Genomic DNA, 24661 nt, shown 5'->3' with positions numbered 1-24661 from the left:
TAGCCCTAAATCACAATCAGTCTCAAGGGGCTTCACATGGACAAACAATTGACAATTATTCAAGCTCTGGAGCGCGATTAGAAAATGCTCTGGACCAGGGGTCACCAACACAGTGCCCACGGGCACCAGGTCGCCCGCAGGACTGTTCTAAAATTAGCTCAAATAGCGGCACTACTGTTGCGCGTTCCGCAGTGGGCTGCAGTTGTGCGATCGGACAAAATTAAGCTCCCTGCGCACTTAGGTTCACTTAAATTTTGGAAAGTACATCAGGACTTTAAAAACATTTTCTAAATTTCAGCGACGGCTCTGTCACAATAATGCGACCAGCGTGGTGCAGTTGCGCGGTGGGCGACGCGCTACGGATGCGCGTTCGGCGGTGCGCTGCAGTTGCGCGATCGGATGAATATGCGCAAATGAAAAAAACAAATTTAATCCGTTTCAAGACAAAAAAAAAAAAAGCCTATTTTAAGCATTTTTTCATTCTATTATTTGTAATGGGAAAAATAGATTCAGAATTCGACCGACTCGCTTCTCGAACCACCTTCACCTCGGTGTCACTAAAAGACTAGCGTTTTCCGAACGAAGGTTACGAGACGGAACATAAGGAACAACTAGGTCGACAAAATATGAAGGCGCTAAGCCATGCAATGATTTATAGGTTAATAGAAGAACCTTGAAGTCTACCTACCTACCTACAACTCCTCCCCCACCGTCTGTTGTCTTCCGGGTTAGAGCACGCTGGCGCCAGATTTGTTGACTGCCGCTTCTGTCCCGGACCGTGTCCGTTACTTGTTTTTCGTTTTCCCGTTTTCAGTGCACCCGTTTGTCTTCCGTCCACTTTGCATTCCCGCAGCTCCACTCTCACCTATCTGTTTCCTCTCCCTCGGACTACCAGCTACGTTAGCCAGCTAGCCAACAGCAAACTGGCCAAAACCACCACCGGACCCTCCTGCCTCTGAGCCTGTGGCCCCCTGCTGTGGACTCGACGGCAGCTCTGGCCTGGCTCTCTGGCCTTCTGTCCGGCGTTCTCGGGCGACGGGCTCCACTCCCTGCGGGATCGCCAACCGTGGCTCTGCTGTGTGCCGCCGTGGTGCGTTGGGGCCTGCCTTTCGAGCGGGTGCAGTCGCGGTCGACCGGCATCACCACCTGGTCCACTGCTGCTTCCACACGAGGCTGGGATCCTACGCCGTCGTCGCTACATCTGGACCGGCACTTCCCCGACTTCCTCTTTTTGGACTACCAACCCCCCGTCACCCCCACCTCCCGTACTGCCAACTTCAACAACCTCCGCTCCCGCCCCTCCTGCTCCTCCATCCATCTCCTTCGCACTGCTGACAGATGTCCTGTTATTAACTATATCCTATTGTCCCCCCCCCCCCCCATTTTGTTCCCTGTAAAGCGTCTTTGGGTCATTGAAAAGCGCAATATAAATTGAATGAATTATTATTGAAGTCACATCTTAAATGGACCGGGAGCCAATGTAAGTTGGCTAATATTGGGGTAATGTGATCAAATTTTCTTGTCCGTGAGAGCAGCCTTGCAGGAGCATTTTGTACTAACTGTAGACTTTTGATGCTGGATTTAGGAAGACCAGAGAATAATCCATTACAGTAGTCCAGGCGCGACGTGATGAACGCATGTATAATATGTAGTTTCCGCATCGCCGGTCGAGAGGATCGGACGAATCTTAGCAATATTACGTAGGTGAAAAAACGTAATTCTGGATATATTCTTAATATGCTTTTGAAAGGAGAGCGTTTGGTTAAATATTACCCAGAGATTAGTTAAAATATCGCTCTGAGTGATAGTATGGTTATCTATAGTTATAGTGGTTTCCTTAAATAAGTGTTGATAACGAGTTGGACCAATTATCAACATCTCAGTTTTATCTAGGTTAAGACGAAGTTGAGAGACATCCATTGCTTGATCTCCGCAAGGCACGCCTCAAGATTACAACAGTCCCGTGGATCTGTCATCGATAACGGCATATATAATTGGGTTTCATCCGCATAACATTGAAAACTAATATTATGTTTACGCATTATGTCCCCAAGCGGAATCATATAAATATCAAATAGAATTGGTCCGAGTACCGATCCCTGTGGGACACCACAGGTAACATTCTAGAGCTCAGAGGACATATTGCCACGGACCACTCGGTGCGTCCTGTCTGATAGATAGGAATAGAACCAGCCTAGTGCTGACCCTGAAATACCAACACAACTTTTAAGACGCTCTAATAAAATATCGAAGTCTACAGTGTCGAAGGCAGCAGTAAGATCGAACAATACCGATGAAATGTTTGAATCCATAGCTATGAGGAGATCATTAGTCACTTTAGCAAGTGCTGTCTTAGTGGAATGATTAGCTCTAAAACCAGACTGAAAAGATTCATATAGATTATTGGCGACCTTGTAATCAATAAGCTGCTGCGCTACTACTTTTTCAAAAAGTTTTGCTATGAATGGGAGGTTTGAAACTGGCCTATAATTACTGAGACAGTCCGGGTCAAGATTTGGTCGCATAAGTAACGGTTTAATGATAGCGGTTTTAAAGGCTGTTGGCACTATCCCAGAGTAGACAGACAGATTAATTATATTTAAGATGGACGGTCCTAAAATTTGAAATAATTCTTTAAATAGTTTGGCTGGAAGCGGGTCGAGTAAACATGTTGTTTGTTTAGCCGCACTAATCAATTGTGTAAGCCTTTCAAGGGACACGCTTTTACAATTTGAGAGGGTTATTGCATGATCGTCAGCGCGGTTAATCGGCGGGCTCAACTGAGCGATTGGAATGGTGATCTTGGTCTCATCCCTAATGGATTTAATCTTTCGAGCGAAAAATTTCATAAACTCGTCAGCTGAGTAGAAGGAGCTATCGGGAGTCGGCCGGCGAAGTGTTAGCTTTGCCACTGTATCAAATAGGTATTTAGGATAGGTTTTGTTTTAGATTAATGACTTAGAAAAATAACGAGTTTTTGCTATGATAAGCGCATCTTTATATTTCAGGAGGCTGTCACGTCATGCCTGATGGCAAATCTCAAGTTTGGTTAAATGCCACCTGTGCTCATGCTTTCTACATAATTGCTTAAGCGTACGTGTTTCATCTGTGAACCACGGAGTAGGCAATCTACGGCGGGTTTTCAGACATAGCGGCGCCACAGAGTCGATGGCCTTTAACAATGTCGCATTGAATTCATTTGTAAGATTATCAATAGAGCTGATACTATCTGCGGAAAATATGGCAGTTGCCGGCGACAGTAACTCAGATAGCGCAGTTGCAGTCATGGAGTTAATATTACGGCTGCTATAATTCTGATTACTAAACTAAAATTTTAAATTTTATTAAGTAATGATCAGACAAAACAGTCGTGTATGGCAGTACTGTTGTATTTGAGGTTGCCAGTCCTCGGGATAATACCAGATCTAAGGTATTTCCATTCTTATGCGTTGCTGCCTGTACAGCTTGTGTAAAACCAAACGTATAAATTCAAGTCTGAAACGCCAAAGTAAGTGGCTCTGACGGTAAATTCATGTGAATATTGAAATCGCCCATGATTATTATACTATCCGCATTTGTCACTAGATCAGCCACCAATTCTGACAATTCATCCAGGAAGCCAGAGTAAGCCCCGGGTGGACGGTAAATAACAGCAAGATAAAATGACGGTAAAGTTGTGGATCGGACAGTGAGAACTTCAAATGTTTTAAATAAGTTAATTGAACGAGGCCTAAATCTAAGATCGGAATTTGAGATGAGGGCAACACCCCCACCCTTTGTTTGAGGACGCGCCACATGAGAGCTCACAAAATTTGGAGGTGAGGCCTCATTAAGCGGCAGCAGTTCAAAGACCAAAAACGTTTAGATTATGTTCCGTGATGAGGTCATTAACGAGAACTGCTTTCGTATGAAGGGATCTAATATTCACAAAACCGAGTTTAAGTGTAATCGGTCGATCAGGGTTTGTATCTATCGAATGATTTTTAAACGAAATGCGAGTAAGATTGTCTTCTCTAGGCCTGACATCACCTCTCAAGTGTTTATTAGCGCGGTGGGATGATACGACCGTGAGAATTTGATAGTAAATATTTGGTACACATGTAATATTATCTGAAACAGGCACCGTTTCATCAGCGATACCGGTCGGGGTGGAGTGATTGGATTTGTATACTACCTCAGTAGAAAGTGTGTTCGCGTGTACTGTAGCACTATTCAAACCGTGACGCTCTAATCTACACAAGGAGCTATGTGCATGCTGGAAGCCTAGCCTAGCACTTGTTAACTTTAACTTAACAGACTCCAAACCCATCCTAACAGGTGGTGTAAACCGCGATGAACGAACTGCGATGCAGCAAGGGACTACCGTAATTTGAACTGCAACTGACGACTAGTCCGACATCAGCGGCGCGGCGCACACGCGGCGTTGTTTACATAAAGGATGAAGGATTCGATCAATGGATTTAATGACGTGGAGAATTATATGGGCCTGTGGAATACTTTGAACTGCAACTGATGACGAGTCCGACATCAGCGGCGCGGCGCACACGCAGCGTTGTTTACATAAAGGACGAGGAATTTGATCGTTGGATTTAATGATTTGGAGTGACAGATGGTTTGATAAAATCTTTGTTTATATGATCGTTATTTGATATATACTTTATATATCATTATATGGGCCTGTGGAATCATTTGAACTGCAACTGACGATGAGTCCGACGTCAGCGTTGTTTACAGAAAGGAGGACGAATTCAATCGATGGATTTAACGATTTGGAGTGGCACAGATGCTTTGATAAACGTGTTATTTATGTTATAGTTATTTGAATAACTGTTAATGTTTCAGCGGCCCCGTTCTCAGCTCCTCGTTTGTGTTTATTTCACGTTAGCATACCGTATTGTTTAGCCTCTTGTTGCTGGTTCATGTGTGTTCTTGGTGTTGGATTGTGTCAAATTTCCCCCAAAATGCGACTTAAACTCCGCTGTGACATATAAATTTCTTTCTCTTTATTGTGCATTTTATGGCTGGTTGCATTTTATGGCGACTTGTACTCCGGAGCGACTTTTAGTTCGAAAAATACGGTATTTTTTTTAGAAATCATATTGGTATGGAAAAAGGGTTAAATAAATCAAGTTCAGCATCCAAACATATTTTTCTTCCCTTCGAACACTCAGCCTGTCAGCGTATGAAGAAAACAAGTGTGAGTATGATGACCGTTTCCCAATTATGCTTTTTGTGTCAGGCACAAAATAAAAGTAAGAGATTGACGCAAGATAAAGGTAAAACAGGGAAAATATCCAACAATGTTTGAGTTTAAATCAATTGGAGATACATTCATATATTGGTATTTATAGTATACTGTATGTCCATGACCAAGTTTCTTTTGTCATGCTACCAGGTTAATAGCATGTTTCCCATTCCAAGAAGATACTGTGTAACCTCTTCACTACCTCCAATAGCACCACAAACACAACTCCACTTGTCTTTTGCACTCACCTCTAAGCGTTTGACCTGGGTCTTCTCAAACTCCAGCTTAGTTTCAAATTCACGACTCTTGGCCTCCTGTCGGCTCACGAGGGATTTCTCCACCATGGACTGCTCTTGGAAGTCCAGTTGACTCTGGAGGGCTTGCATCTACAGCAACATAACCATGTTGATTACAACTCTCACAACTTCTTTTCATTAACTCACTAATATGCACACTTTTTAATTAACGACTCAACAAGGGGTTCTCCATGAATCTCATTCTTTGGCTAAGCAAGACATTATATATAGAAATATTGCACGGTTGATGATTGGTCTACTCACAGGTTTGATAACAAAAGTTAGATAGTCACTGGATTTCCTAAATTTCAATGAAAAGAAAATATAATTCATGGTTTTCTGTGTACATGCCAACCTGTTGACGTGGGCGTCCTATCTAAAACCAACAGTCTCTAACTTGAGTTTTAAATTGGACAGTGAATTTAAATTGGGCCGCCAAATTATTGCTGTTGTTAAATCCAGCTTCTTCCATCTTGGGCAGCTGACTAAGGTAAAGACCTTCATTTCCCAATAGCATTTAGAAACAGTAATCCATGTCTTCATTACATCTTGGTTAGACTACTAGAATGTGCTTTATTTTGGCATCACTAGTCACCCCCTCAAGCATCTCCTGTTACTCCAAAATGCTCCTAACTGGAGGAATCACATAACCCCAATTGTTAATTAACCTCACTCCATCTTTATGTATCTCTGAGCTTAGCCACCTGCACGGTGCCTCAGGTCTGCAGAACAGACGCTACTGGAAGTGTCAAGGACTAAGCAGAGTGTCAGAGGGGATTGAGCCTTTTCTTTGCTGGTCCTTCCCTCTGGAATGACTTCCCCTTGAGAACTTGTTTCAAGACCCATTTTTATTCTTCTATGTTACTGTTATGCTATTGTATATTAATATAAAAAAATTATAGTGTTTCAATTTACTGTTTTCACTGTCTTTGTGGTAGTCCCATTGCTGTATGTGAAGTGCTTTGTTTCAGCTGCAGTTGTTCTAAAATGTGCTTTAGAAATAAATTTGTATTGTATTTTTTGTACTCTTAGGCTCGAATGGAAGTAGAACAGAAATGACTATTAACAAAAAAATGCCAACAGAATGGACTGGAAAAACAATATACTGCTATGCGGTCAATCGGTCCATTCACATGCTTGTACTGCATAACCTTGATTTGTGAGTGCTTGAACTATCAAGTCTTCTGAGATTTACAATACATGTATATAAACAATACATCTTTATTGATACCGCACTTTCACAACCGCTGTAGCTGGAACAAAGCACCTTAAGGAACACGTATAATAAAATAATACTACAGAAGGCACAACACAGGAATGCACTTCAGTGTGTGTGTAGACCTTTGACTTGTTTTCGTAACATTAGCCTATTTATTATTTTAATAAAAAAATAATAAAAAGTTTTTCTTGTAATGGATTTTTATTCATTATAACAGGTAGAGTTGATTTGAGATATAAAGTGTTATGGGCATAATTAGGGAACAAATTAAATTTGCAAATCAATGCACAAATGTAATGTCCAGGATACAGTTTATCCAGAAAACATTTGAACTAACACATCAATCTATTAACCTATTTGTTTGATTTCTGTTCACTAACAATTAAGTGAGGCGTTCAGGAAGAAATATTTGGTTTAACGTCTTTCCACTGAAATTACGTTCTACGTATTCTGGCAATCTCTTTGAAAGTCAATGCTATACCTGAAGCAGAAAAATATTGCACATACCGTCTCATGCACTTCCTGCTTCTCTTTGAGGGCCTCTTCCAACTGTGCTTGAAGGTCACTGATCTGAGCCAAGTTCTGGGCAGACTGAAACCACAAAAACAGAGTATGATTTTAAAAGGGTTAACAAAACTATATAATAAGTTATTGTTAGAACACGAGGACCCTACTACTAGTCTGGAGAAAACATTTTAAAATACTCTATTTTTCGGACTATAAATTGCGTTTTGTTTTTCATAGTTTGGGTGGGTGGGCGACTTATACTGAGGAGCGACTTATATGTAAATTTATTCATACATTTTCAAAATAAAAAAAAATAAAAAGTGATACCGCGATAAACGAACCGCGATGTAGCAAGGGATTACTGTAATTTGAATTTCAAGTGACGTCAGCAGCGCAGCGCAGCGCGGCGGTTGTTTACATAAAGGACAAAGATTCGATCACGGGATGACGAAGATGACGAAGGGCCCCACGTACTACTAGCATCATTAGCGGCTTTGTTTGTAAGTGACACGGAGGGCGAAGAGTTTGAAGGATTTAATGATTTAGAATGACACAGAAAGTTTGAAAAACTATTATGGCTTTTACGCACGCCCGGTCCTACTCTACGGAGCTCTCTTTCACCTCCGTGGATGGAAGTCGGGGGTCGGCGCTCGGCCGAGTGGCTGTCCGGGGACGGTGGATGGAGCTCGGACATGGCTTTAACGCACGCCCGGTCCTATTCTATGGAGCTCTCTTCCACCTCCGTGGCTGGAAGTGCCACCTCCGGGGATGGAAGTCCACACCGCCACACGCCTGGAAGTCGACGCCGATGCTTGGGGCCGTGTGGCGGTGAACTATTTATGTTATAGTTATTTGACATATTTCATTTCGTGTAGCAACTTGTATATGTTTTTATCGTTACAGTTCAGTAGTTGTTTGCTCGTTGAACTCTTGTTTTGTTAAATAAAGAGCCGTTTACAAAACCCACGTCTTTCCTTGTACTTTGTTAACGCTACAATATAGTTATATACTAGATCTGTGGAATAACGACAAGGCTGACGTCACCGGGCCATTGTACAAGGGGGAAAATCTCGAGGGGGTGGAATATGCGTCTACATGACGTGACGAATGGTGCCGGGACTCTGTAGTGGTATGCAAGCACTGCTCGCCACTGGCGGAGTTTGTGATCATTAAGTGCCGTCCTTTTTACCTGCCAAGGGAATTTACCTCGATTATGCTAGGCGGTTCGGTGGCGCACTGGGGCGGCTCGGTGGCGCACTGGGGCGGCTCGGTGGGGCACTGGGTAGCATGTCCGCCTCACAGTTAGGAGGGTGCGGGTTCGATTCCACCTCCGGCCCTCCCTGTGTGGAGTTTGCATGTTCTCCCCGGGCCCGCGTGGGTTTTCTCCGGGCACTCCGGTTTCCTCCCACATCCCAAAAACATGCTTGGTAGGCCGATTGAAGACTCCAAATTGTCCCTAGGTGTGAGTGCGAGTGCATATGGTTGTTTGTCTCTGTGTGCCCTGCGATTGGCTGGCAACCGGTTCAGGGTGTCCCCCGCCTACTGCCCGGTGACAGCTGGGATAGGCTCCAGCACTGCCGCGACCCCACTGCCGGGACTAAGCGGTTCGGAAAATGGATGGATGGATATGCTAGATACATCCCGCCTTCCAACATCGAAGGCGACAGGATCGCGGCTCTTAGTGAACTGTACCAGGCTGTCAGTGAACAACAGACAGCGCACCCTGACAGTTTCACCATCTTCGCTGGGGATTTTAATCATGCTAACCTGAAGTCTATTTTTCCGAGGCTTCACCAGCATGTTAATTATCCAACACGTGGCGACAGCTTCGTGGACCTGGTCTACTCTTCGCATAAAGGAGCTTTCAAAGCCGCCCCCCTCCCCCATCTTGGACTTTCTGACCATATCACTGTTATGCTTTAGCCCGCATACAGACAAATGGTGAGAGCATCCAGACCGGTTCGCAAGCGGGTACGGGTGTGGCCTGAGGGTGCCTCTGATGCGCTTCGTGACTGCTTTGGCACTACTGACTGGGACATGTTTAGGCGGGCTGCCATTTGAGACGATCGGACAGACATTGAGGAGTATACTGACTCTGTTTCCTCCTACATCACGAAGTGCATTGATGATGTGACTCACTCAAAATCCATCGTCACTCGGGCAAACCGGAAGCCATGGCTGACAGGGGCTGTCTTCAGGCTGCTGAGGACCAGGGACAAAGTCTTTAGAGCGGGGGATGAGGCTGGCTTGAGGACTGCGAGGGCCGACCTGTCCCGGGGCATCAAGGAAGCGAAGAGGGCGTTCTCTTGCAAAATTACCGCCCACTTCAGGGACAGCAGGGACGCACGGAGCCTTTGGCAGCATTCAGACCATCACGGACTACAAGCCCGCGCCGCAGAGCTGTGAAGGCGACGTCCGTCTGCTCAATAATCTTAACCGCTTCTTTGCTCGCTTCGACGCTCAGAACAGCACTTGCCCGCTGAAGGCCACTCCCCCTTCACACAAGCAGCCCCTGTGCCTCTCTGCCGACAGCGTGAGGAGGGCGCTTGCCGCTATCAACATCCGTGAGGTGGCGGGCCCTGACAACATCCCGGGTCGAGCGCTGAAGTACTGCGCTGGGGAGCTGACGAGTGTCTTCACGGACATCTTTAACATTTCCCTTCAGCAGGCCATTGTCCCGTCGTGTTTCAAGGCTGCCACCATCGTACCTGTGCCGAAGAAACCTGCTCCGTCCTGCTTCAATGACTACCGCCCCGTGGCACTTACGCCTATCATCATGAAGTGCTTTGAGCGGCTTGTCATGGAGCACATCTGATCCGTTCTCCCCCCCACCATAGACCCCTTCCAGTTTGCGTACCGAGCCAAACAGTCCTCTGAGGATGCCATCTGCTCTGCCCTCCACTCGGCCCTCATCCACCTGGAGAGAAGGGACTCGTATGTGAGATTGCTGTTTGTGGACTTCAGTTCTGCCTTCAACTCCATTGTGCCACAACGTCTCATCTGCAAACTCGACAAGCTGGGCCTCAGTACCTACCTCTGCAACTGGCTACTGGACTTCCTCTGTCAGAGGGCACAGGTGGTACGTGGCGACAAAATCTCCGCCAGCATCACGCTGAGCAAAGGGGCCCCCCAAGGCTGCGTGCTCAGTCCGCTACTCTTCACCCTGCTGACGCATGACTGCACTGCAACCTACAGCGACAACCGCATAGTGAAGTTTGCTGATGACACGACTCTGGTGGGTCTCATCACCAAGGGAGACGAGACTCAATACAGGTTGGAGGTTGACCTTCTGACCACGTGGTGCAGGGACAACAACCTCCTGCTGAACGTCGAAGAGACCAAGGAGAATCTTGTTGACTTCCGGAATGGTCGCACCCATCACTGTTTGGGGTGGTAGCTACACTGACTACAACAGCTTCATACTCCAGGCTGTTAGGATCCTGAACTCTCTCCCCCTTTCTGCGTAGCGTCCTGTACTTTTGCGCTATGCTTACTGTCTGCTGTATGCACACTTGCTCCGTTTTGCTCCTCTTATTTATTGTGTAATTTGTTTATTTATTATTTATTCATCACTCTTATTATTTATTGTTTGTGCCTTCTTGTTTTTATTTTGTGTCGTTTACTTGTATGTCTCGTGTACTATGTCTCGTCACCGTGGGATAGAGGAAACGTAATTTCGGTTTCTTTGTGTGTCTTGACACGTGAAGAGATCAACAATAAAGCAGACTTTGACTTGACTTTTGAGCACACATGAACACACACACAATAAAGCAGACTTTGACTTTGAATTGCGGAATGGCCTTGCATCGGGAAATTCAATTTGTGGCCAATGCAGTGTGTGGACATTATCGAGAGAGTCAGAAGGCTATCATGGCTGTGCCCAACGGTTCATTTTAACAACACTTATTGTTGAAAATTGTTAAAATCAACTTATTCCACTTTGTTATTTAATGGATGATTAAAATGATTCATTCATTTATTCACTTTCTGAACCGTTTATCCTAATCTACCAAAAATATTACATTTCAGCAGTGGCAGTTCAACACTGAATTACTCCCTGGTCATGGGGGTGTAGGAGATCTTTGAATTTTGAATTACTGTATTGAGTCAGCTTTATATTTAATTTCAATGTTTTTTTTTAATAATGCATCTGGCCTAATTACCATATTTCTCGGACTATAAATCGCGTTTTTTTTCATAGTTTGGGTGCGGGGCGACTTATACGTGAAATTATTGACAAATCTTTACTTAATCATTAACACATTACTTACTTACTAGTATAGTTGATCACTTCACATGTTATTTTCACTTTAAACCGCATGAGGGCGCACTATGGCTGTGGAATAATTGGAGCCTCACTGACAATGAGTTCCATTCACTGACTTCTGGAGTCAGGAGATTTAATGATTTGAAATGGTATCATCTGAAAACGGCCTTCAAAATAAAGCCCCCTACCTCAAATCAAAGAACGGCTGAATAACACAAATAACATGGAGAATTCTTAACACATACTGTAAATATCATTTTAGAACAGCTTTTATTATTATAACAATTTTAATAACAAGGTGTCACATTCCTGCATCACCTGACTTCCAGCCAAGCCGCAATCAAGGAATTGCCAGCACGTGCTACAGCTCGTTAGGTCCCCTCCTTAACCTCTGTGTATTCTGCCAGTGGTTGTCAGTTCGTCTACTTACCCTGCCCGTGACACCACTGCCTTTTTATCCCTTGAACGATCTCTGATGCCAACTGCTTCTGTAAACTGACCGACCACGCCTTGATTGCCGCATGCCCCGACTACTTGCTCGTCCTTTGACCACGCTTCTGATCGCCCCGTCTCGACAACCTGCCTGGCTCCGACTACGACTACGCACTGTGCTCTGCTGCTCAGCCACGCCAGACCGCAAGCCCAGCGTTCCACTTCCCCTTTTCCCCTTTTTCAATAAAGGATCGTGTAGCACTCTCTGATCCATGACAGAACGAACTGACCAAATATGCGACCAATACACGGTCCCCCAGCCCTGGACCGCCTGACCCACACGGAGTGGGACCTTAGCAAGATCACAGAGGAGATAGCGACATTAACAAAGATCGTCCGGCAGCAGCAACAGTAGCTCCTGCGGCACCATCAGCTCCACCAAGAACTGGTAGAAGCTCTCAAGGCCCTTAAAGACTTGGCTCCTCTGGCTGCTGCGACCCAATCTGCACGAGCCCTGTCCACGACCGTTCCACTCAGCCCCACCGATCAGCCCACCGTTACGTCCACGCCCCGTCCTGCCCCGGCGCCCAAGCAGCTCGTGGACGTCCCGGAGCCCAGACTCAGCAACCTCGAGAGGTTCGACGGCGATCCTAAGTACGTCCGGGCCTTTTTGACAAACTGCCGCGTCTTGTTTAACCTCCAGCCCGTTACGTTCGCCACGGAACCAGCCAAGGTGGATTTTGTACTCACTCAGCTTACGGGCGCGGCATGGACTCGCGGAGTATATCAAGGACGAGATGGTGTCCTACGAGCGCCCTCAGACCCTTGAAGAGGCAATGGACCTAGCTGCGCGGGTAGATCGGCGGATCCAGTCAAGGCGACATGAGAAGAGGAAGGCGACTCCGCCCCCCCGTCGCCGTGACACCAGCCTGACACCTCGGGTGTCAGGGAGGGCACCTGTTTTCCCGCCTGACCTGTCGTCCGCCAGGGACCCCGTCCACGAAAGCCAGCGCACCTTTACTCTTCCTCCCACCCAGCCCGGCTGGCCGGAACCGATGGAGATAGGACGCACCTCTCTCTCTCTGCAAAAGAGCGTAGTAGACGCCTCAGAGATAGGCTTTGCCTGTACTGCGGGGGTGAGGGCCACTGGGTGGCAGCTTGCCAGAAGAGTGCTAAGGGCACCCGCCTAGCAGGGATCCGTTTGGGAGCGGTTTGCTTGCCTCCTACCACCTGTCGCAAGTCCCTGCTCCAGACCCGCTCTTCAACTCCAGCCCGTGCCATTGCTTTTCGGCCCTCCGCATCTTCAACCCGTAGGAAGCGGCTGCGGGCCCGGTCTCATCGTCAGCCGCAGCCTGTGGCTCAGGCTCCTCCTCGGCTGCCGTTGCAACGTCTGCAGCCTGGTTCTACTCCGGCGGGCGAGGCGTTGCAATCTGACCGGCATCCTGCTCGAAGTCGTCCGGAAGAGACCCATTTGGTTCCCGTGCCGGCCCCCAGGTCGGCATCTCCCGATGCCACTGCTGAGGAAGAGGACTGGGCGGTGGTGCCACCTGCTGACGGTGCTTGGTCGACGTGTTCGTCTGACCCGGACTTGTCGGATTGTTGTTAACGCGCGTCTTGGGTAACCCCCCTCCCGCCCGTCCTCTTGCTCTAGCTCGGGGTTGTTTTTGGGATGTCGGGAGCCGTCCCTTCTGTCACGTTCCTGCGTCACCTGACTTCCAGCCAAGCCCCAATCAAGGAATTGCCAGCATCTGCTACAGCTCGTTAGGTCCCCTACTTAACCTCTGTGTATTCTGCCAGTGGTTGTCAGTTCGTCTACTTACCCTGCCCTTGACACCACTGCCTTTTTGTCCCCTGAACGATCTCTGTTGCCAACTGCTTCTGTAAACTGACCGACCACGCCTTGATCGCCGCCTGCCTTGACTACTTGCTCGTCCTTTGACCACGCTTCTGATCGCCCCTGTCTCGACAACCTGCCTTGCTCCGACTACGACTACGCACTGTGCTCTGCTGCTCAGCCACGCCAGACCGCAAGCCCAGCGTTCCACTTCCCCTTTCCCCCTTTTTCAATAAAGGATCGTGTTGCACTTGGTCGCCCTGTCTCTGTTCCGTGACACAAGGTACAAGTTTACATACTGTAAATATGGTTTTAGAACGGTTTTATTATAACGATTTTTCTATAACAAGTTATAACACTCTTAAATGTGTTTTTAGAACTCTTATTAATATTAAAAAAAAAAATTATAAAAAGTGTATGCACCGCAATTGTGTGGGCACGCCCAGCCTTCTGCTGACGAGTGGGTAACATTTGTGCCATAATTCCTCAATTTAAAAGTTTTATTTTGAATCTTGTTTTTTTTTTTTATTTTGAAAAACAAATCCGCGATGTAGTGAAACCGCGATAAACGAACCGCGATGTAGCAAGGGATTACTGTTTTTTGAACTGCAACTGACGACTAGTCCGACGTCAGCGGCGCGGCGCACACCGGCGTTGTTTACATAAAGGACGAAGGATTTGATCGATGGGTTAATGACGTGGAGTTACAGAGATAGTTTGATAAAATTGTTGTTTATAATTATTTGGGCCTGTGGAATAATTTGACTGACGACGAGTCCGACGTCAGCAGCGCAGCGCACACGCGGCGTTGTCTACATAAAAGACGAAGAATTCGGTCGTTGGGTTTAATGATTTGGAGTGACAGATGGTTTGATAATATTGTTGTTTATATGATAGTTATTTGATATATACTTTATATATATCGTTTTATGGGCCTGTGGAATAATTTGAACTGCAACTGACGACAAGTCCGACGTCAGCGGCGCGCCGCACACGCGGCGTTGTTTACAGAAAGGAGGACGAATTCGATCGATGGATTTAATGATTTGGAGTGACAGATGGTTTGATAAACGTGTTATTTATGTTATAGTTATTTGAATAACTGTTAATGTTACATCAGGCCTGTTCTCAGGTCCTCGTTTGTGTTTATGTCACGTTAGCATACCGTATCATTTTGCCTGTTGTTGGTGGTTCATGTCTGTTCTTGGTGTTGGATTTTGTCAAATAAATTTCCCCCAAAATGCGACTTAAACTCCGGTTGAACTTATATATGTTTTTTTCCTCTTTATTGTGCATTTTATGGCTGGTGCGACTTGTACTCTGGAGCGACTTTTAGTCCGAAAAATACGGTAAATGTAATATTAACAACAATTTTAACAAATCATCCGTGTCACTCCAAATCATTAAATCATTTGGAATATTCATCCTCTGTGTCAATAATAGCGCACAACTGCACCGCGCTGGTCGCATTATTGTGACAGAGCGGTTGCTAAAATTTAGAAAATATTTTTAAAGTCCTAATGGACTTTCCAAAATTTAAGTGGACCTCAGTGCCCAGGGAGCTTAATTTGGTCTGATCGCGCAACCGCAGCGCGCCGGGCACTCACTGTCACATTGCTTTAAGAGCGTCTGTGTTTTAGGATGGCTTTACTGCTCCCACATGCTTCCTTTGGAGGCATGATTAGAGTTGATGCAATCCTCAGAGTAACGAGAATGTAATAACGAACGGAGTCATTTGGCATGTGGGTCCTCTCGGCTCATCTTGCGAGGTTCGACAACCGAATTTCGTCAGACATCCGAAGCAAAAAAATCTCAAATTTTTTGTTCGAATACCGAATTGTTCAAGAACAGGGATGTTCGAAAACCGAGGCTCCACTGTATATGTTTTTTTACTCTTTATTGTCCATTTTATGGCTGATACGACTTGTACTAAATACGGTAGTTTGCTGATATGCTTGACCTTTTAAATTTCATTTATCAAGGGGGGCTGCAACCCACAGCGACAACCGCATAGTGAAGTTTCCTGACGACACGACTCTGGTGGGTCTCATCACCGAAGGAGACGAGACTCAATACAGGCTGGAGGTTGACCTTCTGACCACCTGGTGCAGAGACAACAACCTCCTGCTGAACGTCGACAAGACCAAGGAGATTGTTGTTGACTTCCGGAAGGGTCACACCCAACACCTGCCGCTGACCATCGACGGTGCTGTGGTGGAGAGAGTGAGCAGTGCCAGGTTCCTGGGGGTGCACATCAGTGAGGATCTCTCCTGGTCCACCAACACCGCATTACTGGCGAAGAAGGCCCAGCGCCGCCTGTACTTCCTGCGGAAACTCAAGCGAGCGAGCGCTCCTCCGGCCGTCATGACTACATTTTACCGTGGCACCATTGAGAGCGTCCTCTCCAGCTGTATTGCTGTTTGGGGTGGCGGCTGCACTGACTACAACTCGAAGGCCCTGCAGCGCATAGTGAACACGGCTGGTAAGATTATTGGTGCTTCACTCCCCTCCTTGAAAGACATTTACATCTCCCATCTTACCCGCAAGGCGACCACGATTGTGAGTGATGCGAGTCACCCCGCTCACTCTTTGATTTTCTGCCCTCTGGGAAGAAGTATAGGAGCCTGCGCTCCCGCACCACCAGACTCAACAACAGCTTCATACTCCAGGCTGTTAGGATCCTGAACTCGCTTCCCCTTTCTGCATAGCGTCCTGTACTTTTGCGCTGTGCTTACTGTCTGCTGTATGCACACTGGCTCCGTTTTGCTCCTCTTATTTATTGTGTTATCTGTTTATTTATTATTTATTCATCACTCTTATTATTTATTGTTTGTGCCTTCTTGTTTTTATATTGTGTCGTTTACTTGTATGTCTATCGTGTAATACGTATGTCTCGTCACCGTGGGATAGAGAAAATGTAATTTCGGTTTCTTTGTGTGTCTTGACATGTGAAGAGATTGACAATATAGCTGACTTTGACTTTTGACTTTCACCAATACAAATGTAGATGTAAAATCTTGTCTTTTTAGTGTATTAAACTGATTACAATGTTGTATTGTCCGAGAATTTAAAATCTTTATTTGGAAACCTTTATCAAAGATGAAATTCAAATCTGGTAATTGTTTTTTTTAATCGCCTGACAGCACTAATATCAATATTTGTCGCGGTAAGGTGCTACTTCCTGCAGTTATAATATCGAGTTATAATATAACATATATATATCAATATATATATAATCAAATTGTGACAACAATAATACACTATATTTTCATTTAATTTGCCTAACGCTCGCTCGCTCGCTCGCTCGCTCGCTCGCTCGCTCACTCACTCACTCACTCACTCACTCACTCACTCACTCACTCACTCACTCACTCACTCACTCACTCACTCTAACCCTTTCTACCATGGTGACTGTAATGCAGGCAAAAATAACAGACCTGAGCCACAGCAGCCTTGTGCTTCTTCATTAGCTCATTCAAATCTTCCTGGTCTTCCTCCATTTTTGTCTGCAAGTCATTTTTCTCCCTTTGCAGACGACTCAGCTGTTCTTCCAGCTGGAGTGCAAGAACAAACAGAAAAAGAATACACTTATAAGTGTGTCAGAAAATAGTGAAAGCTTCATCTCTGCCAGACGTCACCAACGTGGTATGCTTACATATTGTACCGTCTCGTGTCGACTGTGTATTACAAGGGCATTAGTCAGTGAACTCACATGTATTAACAACCTAAACATACTTTTTGTATGCCCAGGGGTGACGTTGAAGCAGGAAGCGCACACATGGTTCCTAGTTTTGCTGGGAAACTGGGAAATTACATCATATAGCTCGAAAGGTTCATAAGCACAGTGGAGCCTCGGTTTTCGAACGTCTTGGTTCTCGAACAAATCGGTATTCGAACAAAAAATTCAAGATTTTTTTGCTTCGGATGGCGGACGAAATTCGGTTGTCGAACCTCGCGAGATGAGCCGAGAGGACCCGCATGCCAACTGACTCCGTTCGTTATTACATTCTCATTACTCTGAGGATTGCATCAACTCTAATCATGCCTCCAAAGGAAGCAAGTGGGAGCAGTAAAGCTATCCTAAAACACAAAGACGCTGCGGTTGCGCGATCAGACCAAATTAAGCTCCCTGCGCACTAAGGTCCACTTAAATTTTGGAAAGTCCATTAGGACTTTAAAAATATTTTCTAAATTTTAGCGACCGCTCTGTCACAATAATGCGACCAGCGCGGTGCAGTTGCGCGGTCGTCGGCGCGCTACGGTTGCGCGTTCGACAGTGCGCTGCAGTTGCGTGATTGGACAAAATTAAGCTCCCTGCGCACTGAGGTCCACTTAAATTTTGGAAAGTGAAACCAGGACTTTAAAAATATTTTCTAAATTTCAGCGACGGCTCTGTCACAATAATTCGACCAGCGCGGTGCAGTTGCGCGGTCGGCGATGCGCTACAGTTGCGTGTTCGGCGGTGCGCTGCAGTTGCGCGATCGGACAAAAATGCGCAAATGAAAAAATGCTTAAAAAAGGCGTTTTTTGTCTCGGTCGGATTAAATCTTTTCCATTATTTGTAATGGGAAAACATGATTCGGAATTCGAACGATTCACTTCTCGAACAGCCTTCTGGAACGGATTGTGGTCGAAAACCAAGGCTCCACTGTATAGGCATTTGTCAATAGAGGTATCACTGTATAGTGTATTCCTGATTAGTTTAATGTTGTCCTCATTAAAAAATAGCTATTTTATCTTAAGAATATGGACATTTCTAAATGACCCCAAACTTTTGAACGGTAGTGTGTAAATTTTGGTTCTATTACAAAATCCGGTAAACATTTGCAGTGATACCTTGTTTTACATGGGAGATGCGTAAAGTCGTCTGATGTTAAAGTCAAAGTGAAGTTCTTATTCAGTCTAACGACCAATTCAAAGAAGCATAAGAAGATTGAAGTTCCTACGAACCTCATGTGGGACAGCTACTTTGTATAGTATTTGCGCTACCTTGGCCAGTCAAGTTTTCAATTCAAATCTCCAGGCATTCCGTTAAAAAAACGGAATCCCTGGAGATTTGAATAATTCCCAACATTTTAAGATACGATCATATCGGCAGGCTCAATGAGCACTTACGATGTAAACACACAAAACAGAAATGATAAGAGTTTTTTAACCTCTTATTTCTAACTTAAAAAAGGGAATTATCGAGTGCTGTCCAGATGGAGCAGCTATATAAAAGCCTTACTGCAACCTCCACGAGATCACCACCAATCAATCATTCATCTCAAATGCCATGACAGCATTGCTTCTTCCAGTGATGAATGACATACCACAATTCTATCACTGTCAACTGTGGTGACGGAAAATTTAGTAAAGATACTTAAAAAGATGAGGGAACAAAAAAAGAATAATACTGACTGTCTGTTTTGTTTTGGAGATATCTTCCATTTGGACATGCAGGTCTTCAATCTCCTCCTCCATGGATTTACGGGATTTAACTGCAGCAGCACAAGTGAATTCAGATTCCTCCAGCTAAACACAGAATAGAAGAGAATAGGAAGGTGCAGTTTATCAAACAAAGTTCAGTTCTACTGCAAATGAATAGCAGATTACCTGGTTCTTTAGTTGAGCGATCTCGCGCTTGCTGGGTGCATTGTTCTTTATGTGGTCTAACATTATCTGAGCATCCGCCAGTAAAGTCTTGGTCCTCTTTAGGTCTTTCCTCAGACGTTTCTCAGTCTCACTGTCACCACTTCTCACCTGAGGGTGGAAATAAGACTGGACTTATAAAATTGAAGGTTACAATATTGTTTATCTTTGTATTGTATCACAAATTGTGGTGTGTTTTTAAATAGCATCAGTGCAAATTAATATGGAACTGGTATAATGTAAAAATTAATTTCTGCTGTTGGCGAGCCTGTCTGTATCGGTCAGATGGTATGTTTCTTTTGTCATTACAGTAAATTTAATGGGACATATTTTTTGACAAGTTTTGAATTGCTTGTCTCCTAACATTGCAGTCTCGTGAGTGGCTGTCCACCCATCAAGTTTAAAATTAGACAACTACAGGTACATCTTCCTCTGAGCACCCTGGTTCCGAAGAGGTGTCAATGAACCTATGATTAAGCTGGGCAAAGGTCTTTTATTTTAAATTTGTATGTATATGGTATTGATAAGCAATTTAGAAGATAAATGAATGAATGGAAACAAGCTTGTCAAAGCCAAAAACCAAACCAAGCTGCAGTTATAGTCCGATTTAGATGTTCAGTAGAGACAAACAGCCATATCTCTCCAAAACAAACACTGCTTTGTTTGAATGTTTAATTTCAGTGTGCAATATTAAAAGACGTAGTTTTAACCACTGGACATTTAATGAGACCCCAATAATCATACATCCACTTGTACCTTGTCCTGGGCTGACAGAAACTTTGACTCCATCTCTCTTTTCTCTTTGAGAACCTTCTGCTTCTCGTCATACTCCTCTTCGAGCTGGACTTCCATTTGTTTTAACTAGCAAAACACAAAAACAACAAAAACATTTACAGTACACTAAAGTAAATCAAGTTTTGTGTCATCAATATGTAAGTTCAAATTGGAATTTTGCAATTTTATCAAGTGTCATAAAAAACATGGTACAACTTTTCACGCAAGCGCACGCACACAACCACACAAAAGCAAAAAGGACCTGTAGCGATAATCGCCAGTTGCCATTGCACACAACCCATGATTCTTCAAGGAACTGACATGAGTTCCGGACTTGAGGACCTGGGCACGCACATTCCAGCGCGCAACCCGACTTTGCCATCAGATAGCAGGAATTCCTCAAGTCATACTGAACAGCCATTAAGAAAATTGAAGAACCACATGCATATACAGTATAATTTCAAGAAGAACTTTGAGATATTGCACGTGTTACATGTTGTGTTTGATTTCTGTTTATGTTCTGCACAGTTCTAGATTAATCTATTTGAAGAAGAGTTATAGTTTAGAATTAGAATGTGCTATGTCCTTCAGATTTACTCATGGTGATAGTGCTTGAACACTGATTACCGTTTTTTTCCGTGTATAATGCGCAAAATTTAACTAATTTATTGTCCTAAAATCTGGGGTGCGCATTATACATGGGTACAATTTATTTCTTTTTTTAAGAAATTATGGTACAACAAAACCAACAACAGGACTGACCGACAAAGTCGTGGAACAAAAAGACAGGGTGACATTACCAAAGACAGGAACAGAAACCAAACAGATATCATGACAGTAACACATGCAATGATCCAACGGTGAGCGAGGGGCAGACAGGACTTAAATCCAAAACACGTTACATTGATTGAGGTGACACAGGAAGGGAGGGGCGACGCGAACAGAAACTATGGCAACCTAGACACATACAGGGCTCGAAACTAACGATTGCCCGATTGCCCGGGGCAAGTAGCGATGGCAGACGGGCAAGTAGAATTTTTTCCTCACTTGCCCGAACTTGCCCTGCCATAATACCATGTTTTCAAGCTGTAAAAAGACGATTTTGTGCATAATTTCTCGCAACTTCTGCCGCTTCTGGTCCGACATTTTGTTTTCTAGGGAGCGGTTAGTTTCTCGTGTAAGTCTGCAATACATTGATAACGGCAAAGCGCTTCGTAATTAAATGAATGCTCTCTCACCCGTCCCTGGCTCTTCTGCGCCTGCGCACCAGCAGAGCTTGTTTCCGGTTAGCGGATACGAAGGCATATGAAGGCAAAACTTATAGTGTTGTCTTTTTTATTGCAAAAATGTGTCGGGCAAGTAAAAATCCACTCCAAAAAAATTCGGGCAAGTAAAATTTTGTTTCGGGCAAGTAAAATTTTCTCCAACTTGCCCGAGGGCAACTTGGGCAAAAAGTAAGCTTCGAGCCCTGCACATAGCAAAACTGGGGACGAGACATGACAAATCTCCCTCGAATTAAAACTTGAAATCACCTTCCTTCTTGTTTGTTGTCAATCGCGCATTGCATTCAGCCATCCTGCCCAACACACTTAGTCAGTAAAATTCATAATTGATGACACATCGTTTGATGCGATGGTGCAATCCTTGATGGTGTGTTATTGTCAAATATTGTTTGTTTTTTAATCTCCATCGCGGACCGGACGTCATACGGAGGCAGTATCACTGCGCATGCGCACTATGGATCCGATGCGCAGAACCGATGCACAAGACACGTCAGCGATATAAAGAGCGAGAGTTCAGTTTTCTTCCTATTAGTTTCAATTCACAGTTTAATTAGCAGTTTCAATCAGCAAATAACAAAATGCGTATTACAGGTAATATTTTATTTCACAACACTTTGCCTTGTTCCTTTCGTCTCTGCTGTTCACTTCAAACACGCTCCATACGAACACAATGCTCTCGTATCAGACGCTTGCTCGATCACCTGCTCGTTTGCTGTCACAATGTACCCTACACAAATCTGAAACATTTGTTGCGGCTCCGAGTCACGACGAGGGGCAAGTTTTGGTTTCCAAGGGTGTTTTTTTTCCTCTTCAACTTCTCTCCCATACAGAGCCGACCTTTTCACATGTCCGCGCGCCTTTTTCACATGTCCGCGCGCCTTTTTCACATGTCCGCACTGATCGCGGTGGTGCCTTTATGGGCAGTTGGAGAAATCAACGCCAACAAAAAAAAAATACATCCAGCCTAGTTAAGACCATACCAAAGACTATAAAAATGCGACCCATTGCCTCCCTGGGTGTGTGACGATCATTGGAACTTAAAAAAAAAAAAAAAAAAAAATTTTCTTTAAAAAATTGGGTGCGTATTATACATGGGTACAGGCTTTTTTCCAGCATCAACATGCCATTTTTAGGGTGCGGATTATACATGGGGGCGCATTATACACGGAAAAAAACTGTAGATTTCAAAGCTAGTATAGTTATTATATGCAAATTATAATTGTAAATTACCAAAAATATGACTGAGTCATCTTAACTCCGTTCTGTTCAAATTACAGTTATTTGAATAAGGGCTGGTATTGGGTTACAATGCCTCTCCGAGCCTCGACTTGAGCTGGAGGCGGGGTCTGGGGTCAATAAGTATGAAGCTGATGCCACTTCCTGTCTCTCATGCTCTTCAACCACTCTTCAACAGCTCTTCAACAGCTCTTCAACATCTTTTCAACGCTCTGTGGGCGTACCACCCTTTTATGACCATCCAGGAGCATGGGGCCTTGTTCCTTTGTTTCACTGCTAGCAAGTGGGCGGCGGTGGCTTTACCCTGAGACCCAGCTGCCACGTGTCCTTGGTATTTTTGCTATGAGAACTACCGTTTTTTTCGGGGTATAGTGCGCCCCCATGTATAGTACGCACCCTAAGAATGGCATGCTGATGCTGGAAAAAAGCTTGTACCCATGTATAATACGCACCCAATTTTTATGAATTTTTTAAAATTTTTAAAGAAAATTAGTTTTTTTTTTTTTTTAAGTCCCAATGATCGTCACACACGCAGGGAGGCAATGGGTCCCATTTTTATAGTCTTTGGTATGGTCTTAACTAGGCTGGATGTAATTTTTTTTGTTGGCGTTGATTTCTCCGACTGCCCGTAAACGCACCACCGCGCTCCGTGCACGCACGGGAAAGAGGCGGCTCTGTATGGGAGAGACGTTGAAGAGGAATAAAAACACCCATGGAAACCAAAACTTGCCCCTCGTCGTGACTCGGAGCCGCAACAAATGTTTCGGATTTGTGTAGGGTACATTGTGACAGACAGCAAACGAGCAGGTGATCGAGCAAGCCTTGTCTGATACGAGAGCATTGCGCTCGTATGGAGCGTGTTTGAAATGAACAGCAGAGACGAAAGGAACAAGGCAAAGTGTTGTGAAATAAAATATTACCTGTAATACGCATTTTGTTATTTGCTGATTGAAACTGCTAATTAAACTGTGAATTGAAACTAATAGGAAGAAAACATATCTCGCTCTTAATATAGCTGACGTGTTTTGCGCATACGTTCTGCGCATCTGTAATGGCGGCCTCCGTATGACGTCCGGTCCGCGATGGAGATTAAAGACAAACAATATTTGACAATAACACACCATCAAGGATTGCACCATCGCATCAAACGATGTGTCGTCAATTATGGATTTTTTTTGACTAAGTGTGTTGGGCACGATGGCTGAATGCGATGCGCGATTGACTACAAACAAGAAGAAAGGTGAGTTTTATTTCGGGGGAGATTTGTCATGTCTCGTCCCCAGTTTTGCTATGTGTCTAGGTTGCCATAGTTTCTGTTCGCGTCGCCCCTCTCTTCCTGTGTCACCTCAATCGATGTAACGTGTTTTGTATTTAAGTCCTGTCTGCCCCTCGCTCACCGTTGGATCACTGCATGTGTTACTGTCATTCTGTTCCTGTCTTTGGTACTGTCACCCTGTCTTTTTGTTCCACGACTTTGTCGGTCAGTCCTGTTGTTGGTTTTGTTGTACCATGACTTTCTTTAAAAAAAAAAAAAAAAAAATTAAAAAAAAAAAAATTAAATTTTTTTTTTGTACCCATGTATAATACGCACCCCAGATTTTAGGACAATAAATTAGTTAAATTTTGCGCACTATACACGGAAAAAAACGGTACTTTGATCTTGGCTGTGTGCCAGCACTGTGGACCGCGTTCCGCTGCTCTACGGAGACAGCAAGGGTGGCCTTACCTCGGCTAACGCGAGGTAAGCACAGATACACTGATTATTACCAAAACACAACATTATGGCCATATGCACTGTTTTTTAGGTTAATTAGGTTTATTATAAAATGACGATGCCATTATTTATTTTCTACAATAAAAAAAGCTTTATTATTTACAATTAAACTTAACATTTTACATTTTTAACATTTTTCTTCTAAACTGCGGTACACAGATGA

General features: G+C 44.5%; 1 protein-coding gene across 20 annotated transcripts in view; it reads right to left on the bottom strand.

Moving 5' to 3' along the window:
• myo18ab (myosin XVIIIA b) overlaps positions 1-24661 on the bottom strand; it is a 212181-nt gene that overhangs the window by 43534 nt on the left and 143986 nt on the right. For all 20 annotated transcript variants that reach the window (XM_061280031.1, XM_061280032.1, XM_061280033.1 and 17 more), the window contains 6 exons: positions 20188-20292; positions 19396-19542; positions 19201-19314; positions 17238-17354; positions 7268-7351; positions 5494-5631 (listed from right to left, as the gene is read on the bottom strand). In XM_061280031.1, coding sequence (XP_061136015.1) covers positions 5494-5631; positions 7268-7351; positions 17238-17354; positions 19201-19314; positions 19396-19542; positions 20188-20292 — 705 coding nt within the window. The remainder of the gene's footprint in view (positions 1-5493; positions 5632-7267; positions 7352-17237; positions 17355-19200; positions 19315-19395; positions 19543-20187; positions 20293-24661) is intronic.

The sequence above is a fragment of the Syngnathus typhle genome, linkage group LG6 (genome assembly GCF_033458585.1).
Source record: "Syngnathus typhle isolate RoL2023-S1 ecotype Sweden linkage group LG6, RoL_Styp_1.0, whole genome shotgun sequence".
NCBI classification, from domain to species: domain Eukaryota; kingdom Metazoa; phylum Chordata; class Actinopteri; order Syngnathiformes; family Syngnathidae; genus Syngnathus; species Syngnathus typhle.
This window is presented reverse-complemented; position numbering and strand designations above follow the sequence as displayed.